Source organism: Pogonomyrmex barbatus, unplaced genomic scaffold, assembly GCF_055798465.1.
Source record: "Pogonomyrmex barbatus isolate J1 unplaced genomic scaffold, ASM5579846v1 scaffold3, whole genome shotgun sequence".
In the NCBI taxonomy this organism is placed as follows: Eukaryota; Metazoa; Arthropoda; class Insecta; order Hymenoptera; family Formicidae; genus Pogonomyrmex; species Pogonomyrmex barbatus.
Window position 1 is genome coordinate 17,893,952 of NW_028297127.1, and position 19,873 is coordinate 17,913,824.

General features: G+C 35.8%; 2 protein-coding genes across 10 annotated transcripts in view; both read left to right on the top strand.

Annotated features, from left to right (window-relative positions):
• Nucleotides 1–5,305, top strand: part of LOC148936117 (uncharacterized) — a 133,058-nt gene extending 127,753 nt beyond the window's left edge. Inside the window, exon 2 of the mRNA XM_089078901.1 lies at nt 5,165–5,305. Within this exon, the coding sequence (XP_088935027.1) occupies nt 5,165–5,194 (30 nt within the window). The 3' untranslated portion in view covers nt 5,195–5,305. The remainder of the gene's footprint in view (nt 1–5,164) is intronic.
• The window catches only part of LOC105427841 (dystrophin, isoforms A/C/F/G/H), a 409,642-nt gene that overhangs the window by 305,714 nt on the left and 84,055 nt on the right, over nt 1–19,873 (top strand). For 8 of the 9 annotated variants that reach the window (XM_089078890.1, XM_089078895.1, XM_089078894.1 and 5 more), the window contains one exon: nt 5,220–5,392. In XM_089078890.1, the coding sequence (XP_088935016.1) occupies nt 5,220–5,392 (173 nt within the window). The remainder of the gene's footprint in view (nt 1–5,219; nt 5,393–19,873) is intronic. The other variant, XM_089078891.1, reaches the window with a different exon arrangement.

The window sequence follows — 19,873 nt, forward strand, 5'->3', positions numbered from 1 at the left end:
TTAAATCGAGTTCGAATCCGTCATTTTTCGATATGGACGTCACTAATTACAAGACGAGTAATTTCATTGCATGACAACAGAAAAACTGTATATGTCTTACAAATTGATTTTGCTCACAATATAGTGATCAGATCGTAGCTCTCATTTATGCTCATTACAAAACTATCCAAATAAATATTATAATAGTTATAATATTAAGTTATAAAAATTAATTATTTAAGTACTACATTCAAGTCATGGTTTTATCGCAGATGAAATAATGCTGAAATAATTGCAAATTAGTATTAATATCATTTTATATGTAATACGTATCAGATGTTATATGCAGTAATTTGATACACCAACGGCCGATCGCAATACATTAATTGCAATATGTTAATCAGTGGATAATATCTCAGTTGGTGTAATGGATTGATGAATATAATATTAAGCGCTCGCGCGGAAACAATAATGTGACTTCTCATGAAATGTTTGCGGGTTTCCATTTAAATTTGACCTCTTTACGTAAAAAGCTAGAGATTATAATTTCACAACGTTTCACAATACGTAAACGGAATCAATAATAAAATTTCATATCATATAGCAATGATAACCGCTTGTTTTCTCTATATTGATACGGAAATACTTAATCACGAATATTGGATTATTGATACGAAATATTGTTATACTTTTCATCTTTTCTCGTTTGTATAAATTGTAATGATAAAAAATCGTTGTAACATTCATTTTTAATAGAATATAGCGCGCCATATTGCATTTGTCCTTGCAGAGAATTGGATTAAGATTAACCGTTTGGTTTCGCGGTTTCAATTAAATTCAGATATTCTACGAGAGCTCCCTGGAATTGATTTAATCACTGCATTCACGTGGGTAGGAATATTAAGCATAAATTTAGATACTTATTAGATTCGAATTAGAACATCCACGAATGATGTTTAATGCGAAAGGGATTATAATTTTTTAATCCAATTTTATTTTTGATCGACATTTTGATAAACATAATCCGAATGTATCATATAAAGCAGAGATTTTTCGTTAGATTTTACTTAACGTAATGAGTTAGCAGAGATATTTTATTTGCTAATTAATAGACAAGTCATGTATTATTCTTAGCCAAGAAAGATTATTCTCTATCGTAGAGTAATTAGTATTCTTTGTGTTACTTTCTTAAAAAGTGGATGTCACGTACGCTATTTTTTAAAGTGAATATCAATCTATTGTAAAATTAAAATTGCCGATCGACATTAAATGAATGACGTGTAAAGGTCGAACGGGAATGAGCGAATTAATTAAATTGTCGATAAAGCGAAAAGCGAAATCGTGCTATCGTCGCGTCGGTTGCGTGTCGTTAGTGACGTCACTGGTTGATTTCATTATCGGACGCATATATCGCATTGTAAATTGCGAAGTGACAAAATGTGCGATGCGTGGGTGAATCGGAGCTGGAATCACTTGTGAAAATCAGCTCAACGGAAACGACGTTCATATCTCGATAAATAATATGCAGAAATATAAAGTATTTTACGATTATAGTTTCAATTATTCAAATCAATTTTTTTTTGCTTATAGAATTTTAATTTTATCCCTGTTTAAATATGCGCAAATAATTTTTTTCTCCATACCTCACATATGTCTTATGCATTAACACTGCAAAATAATGAATTATCTTCTATCAATTTGTATTTTTATATTAAAGTTAATTTTTCAATTATCACTTTTAAAAGTTAAAAAAGGATAAACGATAATTTATGTTTCTTTCATTTTTTTTTTTTGTACGTAATAGTAATGTATCTCTCAGCCACAGGCATTTCCAATAAATTTGAGAGAAATTGATCGCTCCTTTATGTTAAAATTTTATGAAAATTTTTTTAATCTTTATTTAACGTTGCAAATTTGAAAAATTCTCTAACGGAATTCTTAACGAGAAAAAAAAACATTAAATGGCAAGTTTGTCAGGAAATTCTTAAAAATCCAGGCCTTTTAGTACACCTTATATATGCTGTGTGTACCGGCTACCATACACATCGACATCGTCGGTAAGGCGCATTTGCGTAATTGCACAGTGAACCGCGATAAGAACTTCAGAGCTGCGACGGATAATGCAAAAACGTTTTGTACTTTGCACTTTTTTCCAAGCCATCTCCCTGGTGCATCTCTGAACATTTTAATACTTAACCCGCCACGATGGCGTCCCTAGGAGAGTTCCATTAGCGTGAAAAATCTAATCGACATTGTGGATGCGTTCTTGGAAGATCGCTACGACATCGATACAGCTTTGCAAGATTGTTAGCTGACAAGTACGAAACGAATTTTATCAGCCTCCGAGAAGATACGTTATTTTAGCAAATTTTCCTCTTAACGAGATTACCTCACGGGAATTTATGAAGTTTTTTTACAATTGTTTTATTTTTGCTTATTAAAATTTTATTTCACTCTTGTTAAGTAACTTGCAACGTAGACTGTCCGTATCGAATAAATATCAAAATAAAAAAAATCTATGATAATAATTGTAAGAATAGATATATATTATATAGATAGATATACATATAATATATTAACTTTAATTAATATTATAATTTTCTTTCTTACGACTAGAAATATAAGTTAGTATCGTAATAACTCTAGACTTTATATACCTACATGTAAATATTGAGATTAATGTGAGTTAGCTAATTTAATTCTACCTATATATCTTTTATATGTCCTCATTCTTACATCTACATTGTTCTGAATTGCGCGACTCTGTTACAGTGGACATTTACGACTAGAATACATGAAAAATATTATCCGTCGTAATATTTATTGCCGGCCGTCACTGTTTCCCAAGCCCGACATAGTAATTCATAATCTGCGGATTTCGAGGATCGAAGTACATGGCAACTCGAGCTTTAAACGAAATTAGCTTTCGCGCAAGCTGCCACCAAGAGCGCCAATTAAACGTTACCAATTTGAGCGCTCGACGGACGTACGATTCGTCTGTCGCTGGGTAGGAGCCAATTTGATCGATGTGCCCAATTTTCCGGAGCGAGTTCTCCGGAGCGCAAGCGGTATCCCCGTCGATATATTTACTTCTTTTTTTTTCCCCGAGGAAAAAGCGAGCGTCACGTCCTTTCCTTCTTTTTTTCATTACGCGTGTCTCCGCGATGCACACCGGGTGTCACCGGTGTCAATTCGCGCGGAAACTGCAGCTGAAAAATATCTCGCTCTGACCCGTCGATCATCGACCCAGATGGGAATCGAGTCCTGGGCCAGAATCGTTCTCGAGATTGCAGCCTTCAATTCGTGCGTGTCAAAAATTGAAGAGGATTGGGGGCGGAGAGCCGGGGGGGGGGGAAAATTTGAAAAGAGGGAATAGGACACGTCGCGTTGACAGGCAGACGGTTTCAGATTAAGACAACGCCGCGGCGAACGGAAGCGAGAGATATTTCATGGACTTTGTAGTGTCGTTGCTATTGCATGTTACGTCTCCGGAGAACGTTCCTTTCATCTCTCTTTTTTTGTTTTGTTTTTCTTTTTTTTCTTTTTTTTTTTTTGTATTTTTGAATGTTATCTGACACCGAATTGAACGAATGCCACTAGCGCGTATTTCTGTTAATATATTTTTACCTTTTTATATATTAATATAACGTATATTACTATATGACAATCTTTATGATAACAACGGAAGTTCTTTTATTTATGAATTACTTTCCTCATATTATATATCAAAATAAAATAAAATAATTTATAATAGAGAGTAATGATATATATATATATATATATATATATATATATATATATATACAAATCGAAATTTTGAATGATATTCATATGCAATATTAAAATAAACTATTAATATTATACATTAAACATTAATTACTTAATTATTTTATAATAATAACTATATTATTAACAAATTGATTGGGTATCAATTAGTAATGAATTGCCCCAATTTGAATTACCTGTAGAAAATACAAATTATTAATTACAAAGATTTGTTACGTATTACTGTACTCTATATCTTGTAATTTTAGATTAATCGATATTTTAAATATTATTTTTAACATCAATTTAATAAGAGAATTTTGATTTTAGAGAAAAAAATTTGTTTTAGAATTCTTTTAAAGTGTTGCTTAACGAAATTTTTTGTCTCATTTTTATATTGATGAGAAATTTGAAATAAAATAAGACTGGATTTGTACGTAACTACGGACCATACACAGCTGCTTTAAAAGGAAGAGAACAAATGCTATTGTTCTTGCCGTGACGCCAGCGAATATTTCTTAATTCACTCGCATCGGCGCCGATTTATTTTCATTGGCGCATGCATTGCATGTCGGCGCCGACGTACTCGTATACCACCGTTGTACATGGAAACTCATATATAAATCATTTCTATCCACGCGCAGACTGCAATTCACGTCATCGCGATGACGAAACACCAGGAATTCTCTCTCTTTCTCTTTCTCTACCGTGCGAATGGGCGTTTCCATAAAAAGAACCGGGATCCCTAAAATCGAAAGTTTCATATTTTTTTTAATTTCCAGAAATATATGCTCATGCAAATTAATTACACACATTGTGAGAAATTTTTAAGAGAAACTATTGTATATAGATATTGATTAATTGATTGAATATTGTGTATTATTCAAACGTTTTAATTAGCACTGTTGGTAAAATAATTTTTATTACTATATGATAGAGAAATTAAAAATTTTTTTTTTAATCCTTTCTGCAGATAATAGCGTACAATAAAGTAGAGATAAATAAAGATAAGTAGAGATAGAGCAAAGATAAAATAGTGTAACAATAAAGAAACGATATAAAATCTTTTAATTTACATAAAGCATCTTTAGCACAAATATTATAAATATCGTATTGTTACGTTTGCGGCGGTCATTTTTCATGCAACCCGAAAGAAGCTGCGCTCGGCAATGAACAACGCTTTTTTACAAAACACAAAGGCTTTGTTCAAACTTAACAACAGAAATTCGGCGGCACACGTCCGTACGCCGGCGGCACAAGTCACCCCGCAGAACAACAACATAAACAAAAACTCTGTTGCCCCGGAGAGCGCTTCGCTTTTTCTTCATACGCGGCTTGACTTCACTCAACCGCTGAAGAGTCGCGCCGGCAACAGTATTTTCTAATATATTTTTCCAAATAATTGACACCTTTCTTATAGGGGCTTTTAATCTCGTTCTTAAGGATCTAAAGAGGGATCCTCCTGCTTGTTGCAGGATCTTCAGTCGGAAATCGAAACGCACCGAGACGTTTATGCATCTTTGAACGGCACCGGACGAAAATTGTTGAGCTCCTTGGCAAGTCAAGATGATGCTGTTATGCTGCAACGTCGATTGGATGAAATGAACCAGAGATGGCATCACTTGAAGGCAAAGAGTATGGCAATCAGGTAGGTGTTAGAATTTATATTTTCCGATCACTAATATCACAATTAATTGTGTTCTTTTAAATCTATGAAAATAAAAATTATCATAAAAATCAAATTTCTTATTCATTAAATGGTTATGATACAATTACTTTATTTTATTTAATATTTTTTGAAGAAAAAAATTATGAACAGTATAAAACTGTGTGTGTGTGTGTGTGTGTGTGTGTGTGTGTGTGTGTGTGTGTGTGTGTGTGTGTGTACTTTTTTATAAAAATTATTATTATAAAATGAAAAAATTGCAAATAAGAAAAATAAAATATTGCAAAATATTATGGAAATGAATATATAAGGTACATTGGTTTTCATATCAGAGGTATTTTTCCTCATACCATTGCGAAAGACAGTTTTCACATATGAAATGGCATCGTAAATCAACACGTTGAAAAAGTCCAACCCGGAGGAAAGAGCGGAAAGGGCTGACCTTTTCGGCGAAAGAATAACTTCGAAACGCACAACGCATTCAGTATGAAAGCGCAAAAATTCGCGGTGCATGCGATCTTTTGCACCTCTATAATTTAAAAAAAAAAAAAAGAAGTAGAAGAAATTTATGTACGCATTGTATAAATTCATGGAACAGCGAACCGTGCCGGCCGTAACACTAGAGAGTTTCGGCTTTCGACATGCGAACAATTTCGGAGATTCTTCTGTAGGGGGTGGTTTAGTGAGATACTAGGTGAATAGTGGATTAACTATGAGCTTCCGCATTCTTAGCGTACCATTCTGCTTTGGATGGCGTTGCAATTATGTATCATAATAATGTTCACTATGTGCAGAGAATAAAAATAATCGCGCGTTAAGAATGCAGTGACAGAGACGAGAATTTTATAATGCTAATAAATTGATTTATTCATTTGATTAAAAAGATTTTATAGATAGAAAGATTCGACGGATAAAAATAATTTGTGTTAAGCCAATTCTTGTTCGTATTGCCGAAAATAATTTATATTGGAAGATAAAATGCGCGCAATTTCAGAGCCACTTTCTCAAAAGAAAAAGCTATAAACTATCGATTGGGATAAGTACATCTTCAACCGAAGATATACGATATACCATCAGACTTATATTACTTTTAATATCTCCCTTTTTCTCTTTAAAATATTTAATTTTTCAATAATCGAAAAACATACTACAAAATCTAAACCTCCTTTTTGTTAGCAAGTTTGTTCAGTTTGCACTCGGTTTGCACTGTCGGTTCATAGGAAATCCTCACAGGATTTTCCGGTGGAAACTTCGAGAATTCGTGATCCAATTTAGCCTCAAACGTAGCGTAAACTTCTCTTCGACTGGTCGACTATGCAACCGTGGACTGTTAGAAAGCGCATCGAACTTTCGCGGTAACCATATCCCAGCGGATTGATCTGATAGTGAAACTATATATAGCTTAACATAATATTATTCTTATTTTACTTGTTTTGTGCTGTTCATCCAAACGGAGTATACATTGAACATGAAAGGAGGAAAATGTCGATTTTAAGCTTTTTTGTCGAGCTCGATGTAGGACTTACGCTGAAAACTTTCTGAAATTTATCTGTAGAAACGATTGACGAAAAATCTTTTTCCTCAAAAGAAGAAAGAACGTTCATAAAGAAGTATTTATATCTACTTGGATTTAAAATTTTGAAGCATATCGATAGGTACAGAAAAATCCAGCATATTCTGATAAGATTGCGATCCAACGTAAAGAAGATTGATGAAACGTAATCTTTTTGAAATGTTACTTAAAATTTATACCTGAGATTTGACCTATTTCTTCGTAGTGCTAAAATATATTTTTATTTTCAATTCGAAATGTTTATATTATTTATGACAAAATGCACTTGTATGATATATACATTTAAATATCGTATATATCATATATTTATCGACGTAATGCTTATTTTATACTACTTTAATAATTTTAACGCATTTACGTTTAATAGACAAATTTAATTTGTATTTATTTTGAATATATATCATTTTTGACGTTGCTTTTATGAAAATTTTCGGTTTCGTTATTCATTTAATTATATGCAGTTAATCAAACATTTCAAATATATCCAATACCAGTTGTATCACTTTTATTCATTTTAATTATTATTAAATTTAGCCAGATTATTCATGATATTCGGGCAAATACATATACCATACGTACAATGCATGTTCATAGTGCGGAATCATTAATAATGATCGCATCACTGATTAGATCCGATGTGGTCTTTATCCCGGAAGGCATAAATGGGTCAGTCCAGGTAAAGCCTGTCCAAAATCTCGGCCGTGACCGATCGATCGATTAACGTTTTTAGAAACTTCGGTAGCAAATCCATTTGCGTGGACTTTGCCGTAGTCGATCGTAATCGGATTCTCCGCGAAAACTTTATAACGGTGTGTTAATTCTGAGCCTGAACATCGACTCCGAGATCTATCGTAAACTTTGCACGGACAACTATGCAACTGCGCGTTGTTGAAGAGTATCTCGATATTTCCGAAGAGAAAGTCTGTGGTTTGATGATGTACCTACGTCGATAAAGGAAAGTTCCATTGATATGTCAGCAGAACATCGCGCAACTCGCGAACAATTTTGGTCATTTATGTGAAATTTAGTCGATCCAATTTGATTTCTCCGTCATAAACTCGTTATTAAACCTTTATGTCGCCATTAAAGTACAAAGTAACACGTGTCAACGTTCAAATATACATCTATGACACTTTGAATTGACGAAGTCGATAACAATTGACAGTAATATTTGTTTCATTCACTTTTTTAATTTTACTTTTCAGATGATTAATCACGTGAACATTTTGTTTGTATTCGTCTTTAAAAAAGCATATTAAATCAATAATAAAATATATTAAAATTATTTGTTGTCGATTTTTTGCGATGTTGACTCGTTACGTTTACCGTGAAGAGTTATTATCATGGAAATGGTGCATTTTGATCGTTTATATATGTCATATACATATATTGAACTTAACTGTCATTGCGGATAAAAATATTATAAACTGTATAAATATATTTTATAATCAATTTAATGTTAAAGTTGTATAATTATATAAGTAATTTTAATTATATAAGTAATTTTCTTCATGTAATATAACAGCTGCTCATAGTACGAAATAGTCATGTACAGAGCTGCGATACAAATTAATAAACTTTATTAGAATTATATATTTAATCGAGAAATAATGCTAGAAAAAAAATATCTAACGCGCAGTGCATATCTGTAATATTTAGTATCTAAAAGGAATAGTAAAAAAATATAAAAATTGTAATTATAGAAATTTATTTTATTTTTGAAAGATCACAAAATGTATCAAGGAAAGAATTTTCATTCATATAGAATAGTAACGTAAAGAAAAACATCGCGGTTCTATCATAGATCTTATAAAATTGCAGTAAATAAAGCAGCTTGCGCTTTATGGTAGATCTTACAATCTTCAATTTTATTTTATGATATAAACACACACACACACACACAGATACAGATATAAAGATGGGATTTCTTAAAGCAGATCTTTATTTTAATCTTAGTAACATGAGATCCGACTTGGATTAAAATTACTGTAGTCCGTAGATCACTATAGTTTTATTAAGTTTCATACATTATCTTAAAAAAAGTATTAAAAGAAAGTATGCAGTTAAAAATAATTAAAAAATCGATTTTTTTTTTCATTTTTTGTTACCAAAATTTTATCTGTTTATTTAAGCTTAGTCTGTTTTGTCTGTTTATTTAAGTTTAGTTAAAATAATTTTTGAATATCTCTGAACTTGTTTTAAAACACAAAAGGCAAATATACAAATCCAATTATAGAATTAAATGTTTTGAAGTATTCTCTAGTTATATTTATAAGTCAAAATAATTAGTTTGTTTATATTTTGATCACAAATAGTGTAAATATTAGCAAAAAAAGATATTTAAAATTTTTATTATTAATAATATTGTTATAATTACTATTGGTTTTTAACAATTTTACTTAAACATAACAATTTTTTGGTATAAGCAACCATCATTAAGGAATATTTTTTGTAAAAATTTGTTTTTTTTTTTTTTTTTTTAATTTAATCAACGCATCCATTAGCGGGAAAAATAAGTCTTACGATAGTACGAAGTCAGCATTAAGGTCAATTCCGATAAAAGACCATGCAATCAGTCTCCATTAATTAGTCGGAATTGCAGCCGGGAGCTTGATTACCAAAGAGATATTCGTGCAGGATGCGAACTACGAGAGCGTCACGTATAGAAGGATAGAAGTTCACTCTCGCCGACCATATTTATCGGTACCTACCAACTCTCTCCATCAACCTTCGTTCTCTGTCTGTCAATCTGTATCTACCGGTCGATCTCTCTCATTTCCGCGTGCTCCCCTCCCTCGCCCCCCTTTCTCCCTCTCTTTCTCTCTTCCAAATCGTCCGCAGCAGCACTTTAAGGGTAACCCCCGCAATCAAGCCGCAAATGCCAAAGCCGATAATTCGGCGGTCGATCGCTTTTGGCACTGGGTTCAACGAAGTCATCGGCGAATACGGCCAATGTTATTTGTGAGAAAATTTTTCAGATTAACTCAATTCTCTGTGCTGCAAATATTTCGCTTTGTTATCAAATAAAGATTAATCACGGCGAAATTGCCATTGTAAATAATAATTGAATCAAATATCAATCGCATAATCATTCTTATATATATATATATATATATATATATATATATATATATATGGCACGCCATAAATAGTTGTAATATAGTCTTCTTGCTATGGATTTCTGGAACGGATTTATGGATTGCTTCGATAGAAATCTGATATTGATTTTTTAATTACGGTATTAGCTAACGCTTCTATTTCAAGTGAACTATTTATAATAAAATATCATAATTTAGAATATGATTTTTAACAGTCAACCTTTTAAAGGTTTACATAATATCGATTTGAACAATGCGACGCTTCATGCGATCTTTCGCGAAATCTTTGTTAATTCTCTACGTCGAATCCGTTTAAATTTATGGCTTCACAGAGGCGCTTAACGCGCAACAGGAATATGCTCTTTGCGAAAGTGTCCCGCCAGAAATAAACATCGCAATGACTTATCAAAATGCACGTTAAGTGGACTTCGTGATCGATGCAGCCGTCTCACCACGCCCGACGTAGATTAACGAGGATAAAAAACCGTCTGGCTGACCCTCTTTTCGTCGATATTCGCATCGGATTATATATATATTTTTTTTTTGTTTCGTCCCGCAAGATACCGGAATAGACTGTAAAATCAATATCAAGAGGGGCAATTAGTTATCTCGGCACGCACACGGTCAGCAACGGCGACAGCATCCGGCGGTCGGATACGGACTTTTCGGACTTGTCCAACATCCGGCGGTGCTTCCCCGGCTCGGCACTCCGGCATCCGGACGGACAAATAAAGGTTTGCGAACTGCGCGAGTATTTGTAGATGATGCACCACTGCCTGTCGCACATCGTCCCTGTAGTTCGCGTAAACTTGTGTAACAATTGCTAGCGCGGTTCATCCCGAATGACCTATTGTTCGCGGTCAAAAAAAAAAAAAAAAAAAAAGAGGGGGAACAAATTGTGAGCGCGCGTTACTGCGAAAATTTGCACAGATATGAATTTTGCGTTCGGTCGAAACTGCAGCGCGCGAAATTATACCGGCGATCGGCGGTGCCTGTAAGCCTAATAAATCTTTGTTGGCGCGAACGGAGGAAAAGCCCCGCAATACTTCTTTCGTTGTTTAAACAGATTTTTTTTTCTGTGCTACATGAATTTTATAATTTCTAAATTTAGATACTATACATATGCAAGTGTCAAAACTGAATTACGTTCACGCTTGGTTTATTTATAACTGCGCGATGATAAATGGTTACCTACCAATTAATATTTTTTTTTTCCCCCGTTTTTCAACGTAGCAGCGGAATTGCGAATTTATTTACTGGCCAGCTGACGCGGGATTCAACAGTTCAATGAAAAACATGGGCAAAATGAAAAAGAATTCGAGTGGCTGCGAGGCATAAACGTGTCGTCCGCGCCCGATCGGAACGAATTAATATTCCATCGCGCTTCGAAGCGTCGATGTATCGACGCGAAAAATCCGGAAGGCAGATGAAAGCACGCTCGCCGTGTTTGCAAATGAAGTCGCGCTACGGAAAACTAGATGCACAGGCGGGATCGGTACAGCGCGGCGCGCACACAGAAAGACCAAAGTCTGCACTGGAGGCAAGATGCTGCGAAGTCTTAGACGTGACCCAAAGCACCGCTTGTTAAACGGGAAACAGGAATCGGGAGGAATAATTATGGGTCTCGGCTGTAATATTACTGGCGTGTTTAGATCAGCGCAGCGATGCGTTCACGTGCGCGTTTGCGCTATATATGCGTACCGCGTGGTGCACACCAAGGCGGACGAAAGGGAAATGCCGACGATGCTTTTGTGCACAATCGAAGATACGGTACTTTGAGAATAGCCTGAAAAGCCCCCGGCGAAGTCTGAATCTCAATCTTCCCATCATATTCATCGATATGAGATAACTTCTTCGTGAGGTGTAACGCTCTGTAACACGGTGCAGACGAATATTTTATACAAGTTATTTTTACAATTTTAATGATTTGCGATTATTTGTTGCGATTAAATTTTTTTATTTAAATCCGACGGATGTTTTGCTATGGAAAAATAAAGGTACTTTAAAATAATAATAAAGATCAATAATTAAATATCAAGATATTCGCACTAAAAATTGATATAGTGTTATTTTGTATAAATCACCATTTTTCTTGTAAATTGAAATTTAATTACTGTCATTATCGAGTATCGAACGGCGCTCACAAATCATGGTATTTTTAATATGTAGTATACAAATATATAACAAAATTTTATTTTACTTGTTTATTTTTAATTTTTCTTTTTTTATTATTTTATGTTTATAATACATCATTTAACATAAAAATATATATTGCTTGTATAAATATATATTTCTAAAAATAATAGATAACAGGAAAGAATCGATATTTTTTTATCCCACGTAGGCGCGTGCACGGGACACATGTAGCGCGCTAAAATAACCTCTCGTTTCGTCACACGGTGACGTTTCCATAAATAAGATTGACGGAATTTTATCTCAAGGGAATAATTTCAAGCTAGATTACGCGAGTGAGCGCGTCGCATATCCGACTCGTCCGATATCTCTCGCGAGAGGAGCGGACAAGCCGCGACGGCAAAAACATACGCCGCGACACCGATGGCGCGGAACATGACGTTTGATCCATCGCCGGACCGGAACTGACAGCCAGATAATCGCGGAGTCGTGATGAATCGCCGGTGAGTCTTATCAGTTGATCCTCGGTGCGCGCCATCGGTGCTCGTTCGCCCGCTTTCCCCGAATGAAACACGTCGCGGAGACTGTCACGTACAACTTCGTTCGGCGCTACCCGCCCGGCTCTTTTTCTTTCTCTTTCTCGATTGCGGCAAATCGAAAGTTATTTTTACGTGACGTCGCACGTAACCTGTGGTAACGCGTGGCAACGTGAAGACGTGGAGACGGCGGCGCTCGATAGCGAAACGAACAACCGTATCAGGAAATTTGTTGGAGTCGTTCAACGGGGACGCGAGGAAGTAGTCGTATGCGAGAAGGGGTGGAAGAAAAGGGAGAATCGAATCCGGCTCGCCGATATCCCCACAAAACTCAAAACGATGCCTTCGTGACTAGAACGCGGGAATGCAGAAAAGTGAACGATATATAAAGATGGAAAGTAGCTGCATATAATAACGAAGGGATGGCACTTGCGGTCATTCGGAACGGCGATGATGCTGAAAATTCCGTGCGATATATACAAGATGCAGGATGATGCAAGAAAGATAGGCTGTATCGAATCAGTAGTAAAACTACTATTTTTAAAAAAGATTAAAGTAGATATATTTAAGCGAATTGTCTATGTGAGCGTGAATATGTAATTTCTTTTTATTTCTTAAAAGTGAAACAAACTTTGGAATATCGTTTCAATTTATTGGAATAAAGCGAGAAAAACGCAATCATTCAGATAAATTTAACGTTGGAGGAAACTAGCTCGAGAGCACATCTTTATAATTAAGGGTGAAAATCGATCAGTCTGCTAATTTTTATCTGCTGTCTGCTACACCGTTGTTATTTTCAAATTTGTTGCTCTTGAATTTACGTGTGGAAACGCGGATGGTATTTCCAGCATTCAAAAGCGTTTGCGAATGTAACGCTGCGTCAGGAACACTAACAATAACGTCAACAAATCTGTCGCGCTGTCTGAAACTTCCTTCCGGTATCCGGCCTCTGGCTGGTCGTAACTTACCGATACGCTTGGTTTGCTGGAATATATTCCCAACGCGTGTATCGCTCGCAAATAACGCTTAAAGTATGATAAGGTGTAGCTTAACGTTAATCTCAAGAAAGTCCCACGCGATAAATGCAATTTGAGCTTTATTCGATACCGCTCTGCAAACCACCCAGGATTAACTTAGGGAAACCGTTAAATGATTACTTTGAGAATCTATTTATCATTAGATCTGCGCGAATATTTAATATTTCAATTTTTTTAAACATGTCTTATATTTGTGAATATCGATAGAAGTATTTCATGATAGATTTTGTAAAAAATCTTACATTTGTAAATTATAAAAAAAAAGAAACTCTCTTTCTCTTTCAAATCCTTTTACAGTAATAATTTTTGTTTATTATCGTTTGATTAAATTCAACATTTACGTATGTTAGATTTTATTTGATCGATCCGGCGATGTAGCCACGCGAGTGTATCATAATGTAACGCCCACAATATCGTAATATAAAAATATTTTTTTTATTCTAGTTACCGCTTGCTTGAGATCGGAGATATTTAAGTATTACGAATGTATTCGCGGTATTACGAGGGTCGAGAGGGTTAACGAGTCCTCATGTTAAAGCGCTTACATTTGGTTTATGTAGGGTGGTAGGAAGCGTGCACGAGCCCTGTTGCTACGTAATTCGGGGCTGCTCTTATTGCCGGGCATTACATCGTCCTCGCGCCAGATGCGACCCAACGTTTACTTAGCCATTCTAAATCCCGAGTGTGCACCCCGTGGCCCACGGGACTCCGTACGAGCGCAGGATTTCATCCGTTTATGAGCGCAGTCGATCGAACGCAGGATTTTTTTCCGTTAATCTCGATTTAAAGACCAGACGGGGATACGTCCGAGCCGCGTCGAACGTAGAATCGAATCGCGAAAATGGTGCTTTGCTCGCGGAGATGTTAGTGTACTTGGATTATCGTCGAAAAGCTTTTTCGACCGTTCGGCTGTTTCGAAAAATCGACGAGGGCCGAAGAGCCGAATTTTATTTGCGAGCACATTCACACGTACATACGTGCCATCGTCCATTCGAGATTGTTTCAATTACATTCTTTCAGAAAAATCGTATTAATTGAAAATTTATTCTAAAATTTTTTACGCATTTACTCCTCAGATATTTACATTTCGATTGTATGATTATGTCATAGAAATGGTATCTAGTTTATTCCAAACATTTCTTAATACAAACGTTAAAAATCTAAATTCTAAAGGTAAAAGAACATAAAGATCATATGTGTCTCTGTTTCGAAAATCTATCTTTTTTTATAAAAAAAAATGTTTGAATTTTTTTTTTCATGCATTCTTTCGAATTTCTGAAATGCACGTTTCGTGTATCTTCGGATATGCGCCATCATCCTATTCGGTTGTTTTTCTGTTTTCCCGTATTATAGATTTATTTCTCGCGTGGTCGCTCATTTTTCATTTCCTCTTACGCAAGCTCGCGAGCGTAACTCAAATTTGTAACGTCCTTGCAAATTCGCGGCACACAAATATGCATTAAATCGCGTTTCATCTTCTCGTTGCCACTGGTGTCCGTTCCGGGTCCCGCGAGAGGAAATTGGCCGGAAGTGTGCGCGTAACTGTCGTTGGCGTCGTCGGCTATCGTCGCAGATACAAATCGCGCGATTCCAACGGGAAAACGGATTCCGATGGGCAGCAGGGATCGCTGAACGATCTGTCGGATTCCCGTGCGGAATCCGGGAGGCGAAGAAATGAAAAGAAGGAAGGCGAGACCGATGAAAAAGGGAAGGTTCGTGTTCATCGACCGTGAACGAACGCGTTCCCAGTGATCCCGGCGACTTGACCCGTCTAGAAATTTTAATTTCCGGTTGGCTAGAGAAGACCTTCTGAGAAGAGCTTCCGTTAAGGATGCATCGGGACGCAGCATCGGACTCGTGTACTGGTCGTATTGTGTCGGTCAACCGAGGGTGACGACTTTGTGACCGTAGCTTAGAAGGGAGACGACTGATGTCCGACTTGTACCGGTGAGAAAATGATGAGAAGAACGAAAGAAAAAGATTTTCGTCCAACCATACGACCGCTCAAAGCGGGATCCGTGAAATGAGATTCTCAGTGGGACAAAGAGATTCTACATGTGTTTTGCCGCAGAGCATCCGAATTGTCAAGATTTAAGACAATCTGCGGTCTGCCTTTTTCTAAAGTGAAAATATATATTCAATCCCCGCGAAGAGTTGTTCGAAATAATCCGTAATAGAGTTCTTTTCCATAACGTAATAACATTCTTTTCCATTTTATAATTTTGTTCTACAATTTATGTGAACAACAAGATAATTATAATCAGTTTTAATGCAATATCCAAAAATATAAATAGAAATGAATTGAGTGTATTTTTAAAAGTGGTGTATTGATGTATTGATAATGAACAATTTGATCCGTTTGGATCAAATCGAATAAAGTATTTCCGTACCGATTTCTGATCATGTATCCAATCATACAAGATCAGAAATCGCTCTCGATACATTATCGCTCGATTCTCGATCCAATGAGAAAAATGCTTCGAAATCTCTCCAACGTATCCCGATCGGGGAATTCGCGATCTAAATATAGGCATCACTCTTCCCCCCCCCCCCGGATAATTCCACCCTTTCTCCGGTATTTGCGTTCTCATTAGGAAATACCATAAACCGATTCAAACGGCTCTCCGATCCGCCACCGCCGTGTAAATCCGTGAGATGGATTAACCACGTGCCTTTCCCGGCCACTCTGTAATCGATATCTATACAAGTAGTATCTACAATTAGGAAATGCTCTTTAAGGTGTGATATTAATCCCGATGTTTGCACGCTAATAAAGCTCTGTAAGAGAGTTTATCGTAAGAGAGTCCGCGAAATTCTGTTTCTCATTAAAGATAAAGGAAAGATATAAAGTTTGAAAAAAAACGAATAATATATTTGTCGATTAATGTAATTTGAAAAATTACTATAGTTCGCGCATGTCACGCAAAATGCTGAAAATAGAATGATCATTTCCTTTAAGTGGCGGGAAATAAAATGTGCAACATGTACAAATTATTTGCGCGCATCTATTAATTTTATTTAATTTTTCAAATATTGAAATCTCTCTCTCTCTCTCTCTCTCTCTCTCTCTCTCTCTCTCTCTCTAATCTCTTCTGCTGTAACATTTTTACGAGCAACCGAAGTTTATTAAGCTATCAACTTTGTGACTCACGGTATGCAACTGTATTTTCCTTTTATATTTTATAACGCATCACCCCCGAAATGTTACGATTTTACCGGATATGCGTACTGAGATCGTCGCATATCATATTCAGATGTAATCATGCGGCGGTTATGTGAATGTGAAAAACATCAGCAAAAATATTTCAGCTGTGTGCCGGGCTGCGATATGAAATGCGCGGAAGTTGCAACTCGAACACAGGATCGCGACAAAATATGCGTTACTGTTATTTGCACAAATGCTCCGCAACGCCGGGAATCCGTTTTACGAGCGAAAGTTTATATTACGATTTCCACGAAATGACAAACGCGTATCAAATTGCGCGATAGATCGTCGGCAAAATCTAATTAACTATGCTAATTTTACTAATCTGCATTCTATCGAACGTATTATATCATCGATTAATTGTGTCAACAATAGTTATACGCTGTTTCATTTGGAAACTTCAAACAGTCACAGCAATCTTGCCTTTTTTTCCTTTTCGGTTGCCAACTTGTTCCGGGTTGATCCAATCGAGAAATACCTTTGATCTTCGGAATAATCGAAAGAATCGTTGGCTAAAATATTGAAAAATATGCGGGACACTGCAAGGGTTACGTTTTCCATCTCATGCATAATGGATTTGTATGTGAAGTAATACATAGCACCGACGCAACTGTAAAACAATACGTAAACTCACATATAAACCGCAAGCTTATCGGAATTGCTATCGAACGAAACTCATAACTTACTGAGTACAAACGTAGTAGCTGACGGAATTACAATCCGGCAGGAGTGGATTGGTAGCGTCCTGCAGTAAAAGCCGGAACTCATTTGAGATTATCGACTCTTTCCGGACGAATAATACCCATTGACACATTACAACTATCATATTTATTTTTGTTACTATAACGATATTTGTTCAAGTACATTTCATGTTCAGCGTGTATTTAATAAATTGTAAAGCACTTTTTTTATTAATTAAAGATTATTTTTATGGAGATCTTCCTTATCGAGAAAGATTTTGTGAGGCACTTAAAAAAGATATGTTATCAAGATTTTTCAATTTGAATTCCTCAATTTACAGATATCTTTCTTTGTCCACCTATGCTACGAGAGATAATTACTTTAAGATATCACAAGAAAGTTTTTAAAATTTAACCCGAGCACTATAAGCCACTGTATTCTTCTAATTTACCAATGGAAATTCGCATGGACGTATATTTGTTCATTTAGATAATCCATTTAGTTAATCCATTTTTTGTATCAAGTCGCACCATTCAATTCTCCATAACGGATGCGCCGCGAAGTTGGAGTCCGAAAGCTGCGACGCGGAGAGATTCGCCGGCGCAACGTTAATGGCGGCGTTGTCGCTGTTGTTTATTGTAGAAGTTTGGACCGGTTTTGTGTAGCGAGTCGACCTCGCTCAGATTGGGATTGTACCGGTAAATTGTTCCCCCGAGTTGAATTATAACGCTCCGCCCGTTCGCGGCAATTCCATTTGCTCGCTTTATTACGTTAACCGACAACGGCGACGGCGACGGCGATGGCGACGATGAGGATGATGACGGCGACGTCAATGCCGTGGGAAACATCGGCGACGAGCCGCCGCGGGCGTAATAGATCAAAGAGCTTTATCGCGCGGACATCTACGTCTAATTGTAATGTGGTTACCGAATCGATAACGCACAACTTGAATATATCGCAGAGGAGGGATGAATTTTCACGGACCTCGATCGGAATCAGTCCTTGGAAATGTAGCGGACCAGACATTTATCGTCGTGCAGAAAGGAGATAAGGTCGAAACACGATACATCTCGTTTTACAGGGGGTGACGTGTCGCGGATAACGAAAACGCGTCCTCCGAAATGGGCCAATTTCGGTTTTACGATCGCGTCGTTAAGTGACGGGGCTTTCCGAGGCGAGCATGAGAAAAACCGGTAGTCATTGTATGCATCTTCGTGAATTATCCGATTCATAATACAATATTTATAAATTAAACAGCAAACGATTAACTTCATTCCATGTTCGAATAAGCGCGTTTGATTTAATAGGCAATTTGACAATGAGGAGGATTTGTCCAATGATGAATGACATGTATTTATTAATGGACGTTAATCATATCTGTCAATATTCATTATTACGCATACAGATGCAATTGTAATGACTAACTTAACGTACTTAATACTTTTGGCGTAAAAATATTTTATTATAGTAAAGTCACATGACACATTACTGCGCAAATTGTTTTTGAGCAAATTTCCCGTTTGCTATTTCAATAATAATTTTGTCTAGACAAGAGGTCTATTTATAATGGCAGTTAATTTATCGCGACCACGTGGCGGATTGCCGATGTTATCGCAAGATCGATGGCCGCAATGAATTTTGATGGTTCTCTATGGAATCGCATTGACGATCAGGATTTAATACATTTCTCATTCACTAGAATAGACCGGAAAGAGGATGAGTGTTGAAGGAACAAAAATCTTTTATCATTTATTCACTTTTATCATTTTACGAAATCTACGTAATTAATCTTTGATATCAAATCTATTAAATCACTCTTAACTATTTCTATGCAGGTATAATGAGTTCGAATATTTGGACATATTAAGCACAGATAATAGTTACAATTACAATACACATATACAATTTCAATTTTTTAATAGTTTGTATAATATGCAACATATTTTTCTGCAGTTTGTAATATTATTTGCATTTGTTACAAACTTTAACAAAATGACAGTTTTTTTTTTACAAATATAATAATGAATAATAATAGCTATATAAAATTTTGCACTCTTTTAAATTAATTTTAATGCTCTTCAAAGTAGACTGCTATTGTTAATTTATTGATATATTTTATTTCAACATTTGGAATGATTTGATTTAAATGTCTGCAGTGATATAACTTTTAAACGGGAAATGATACTAAATAATAAATAGT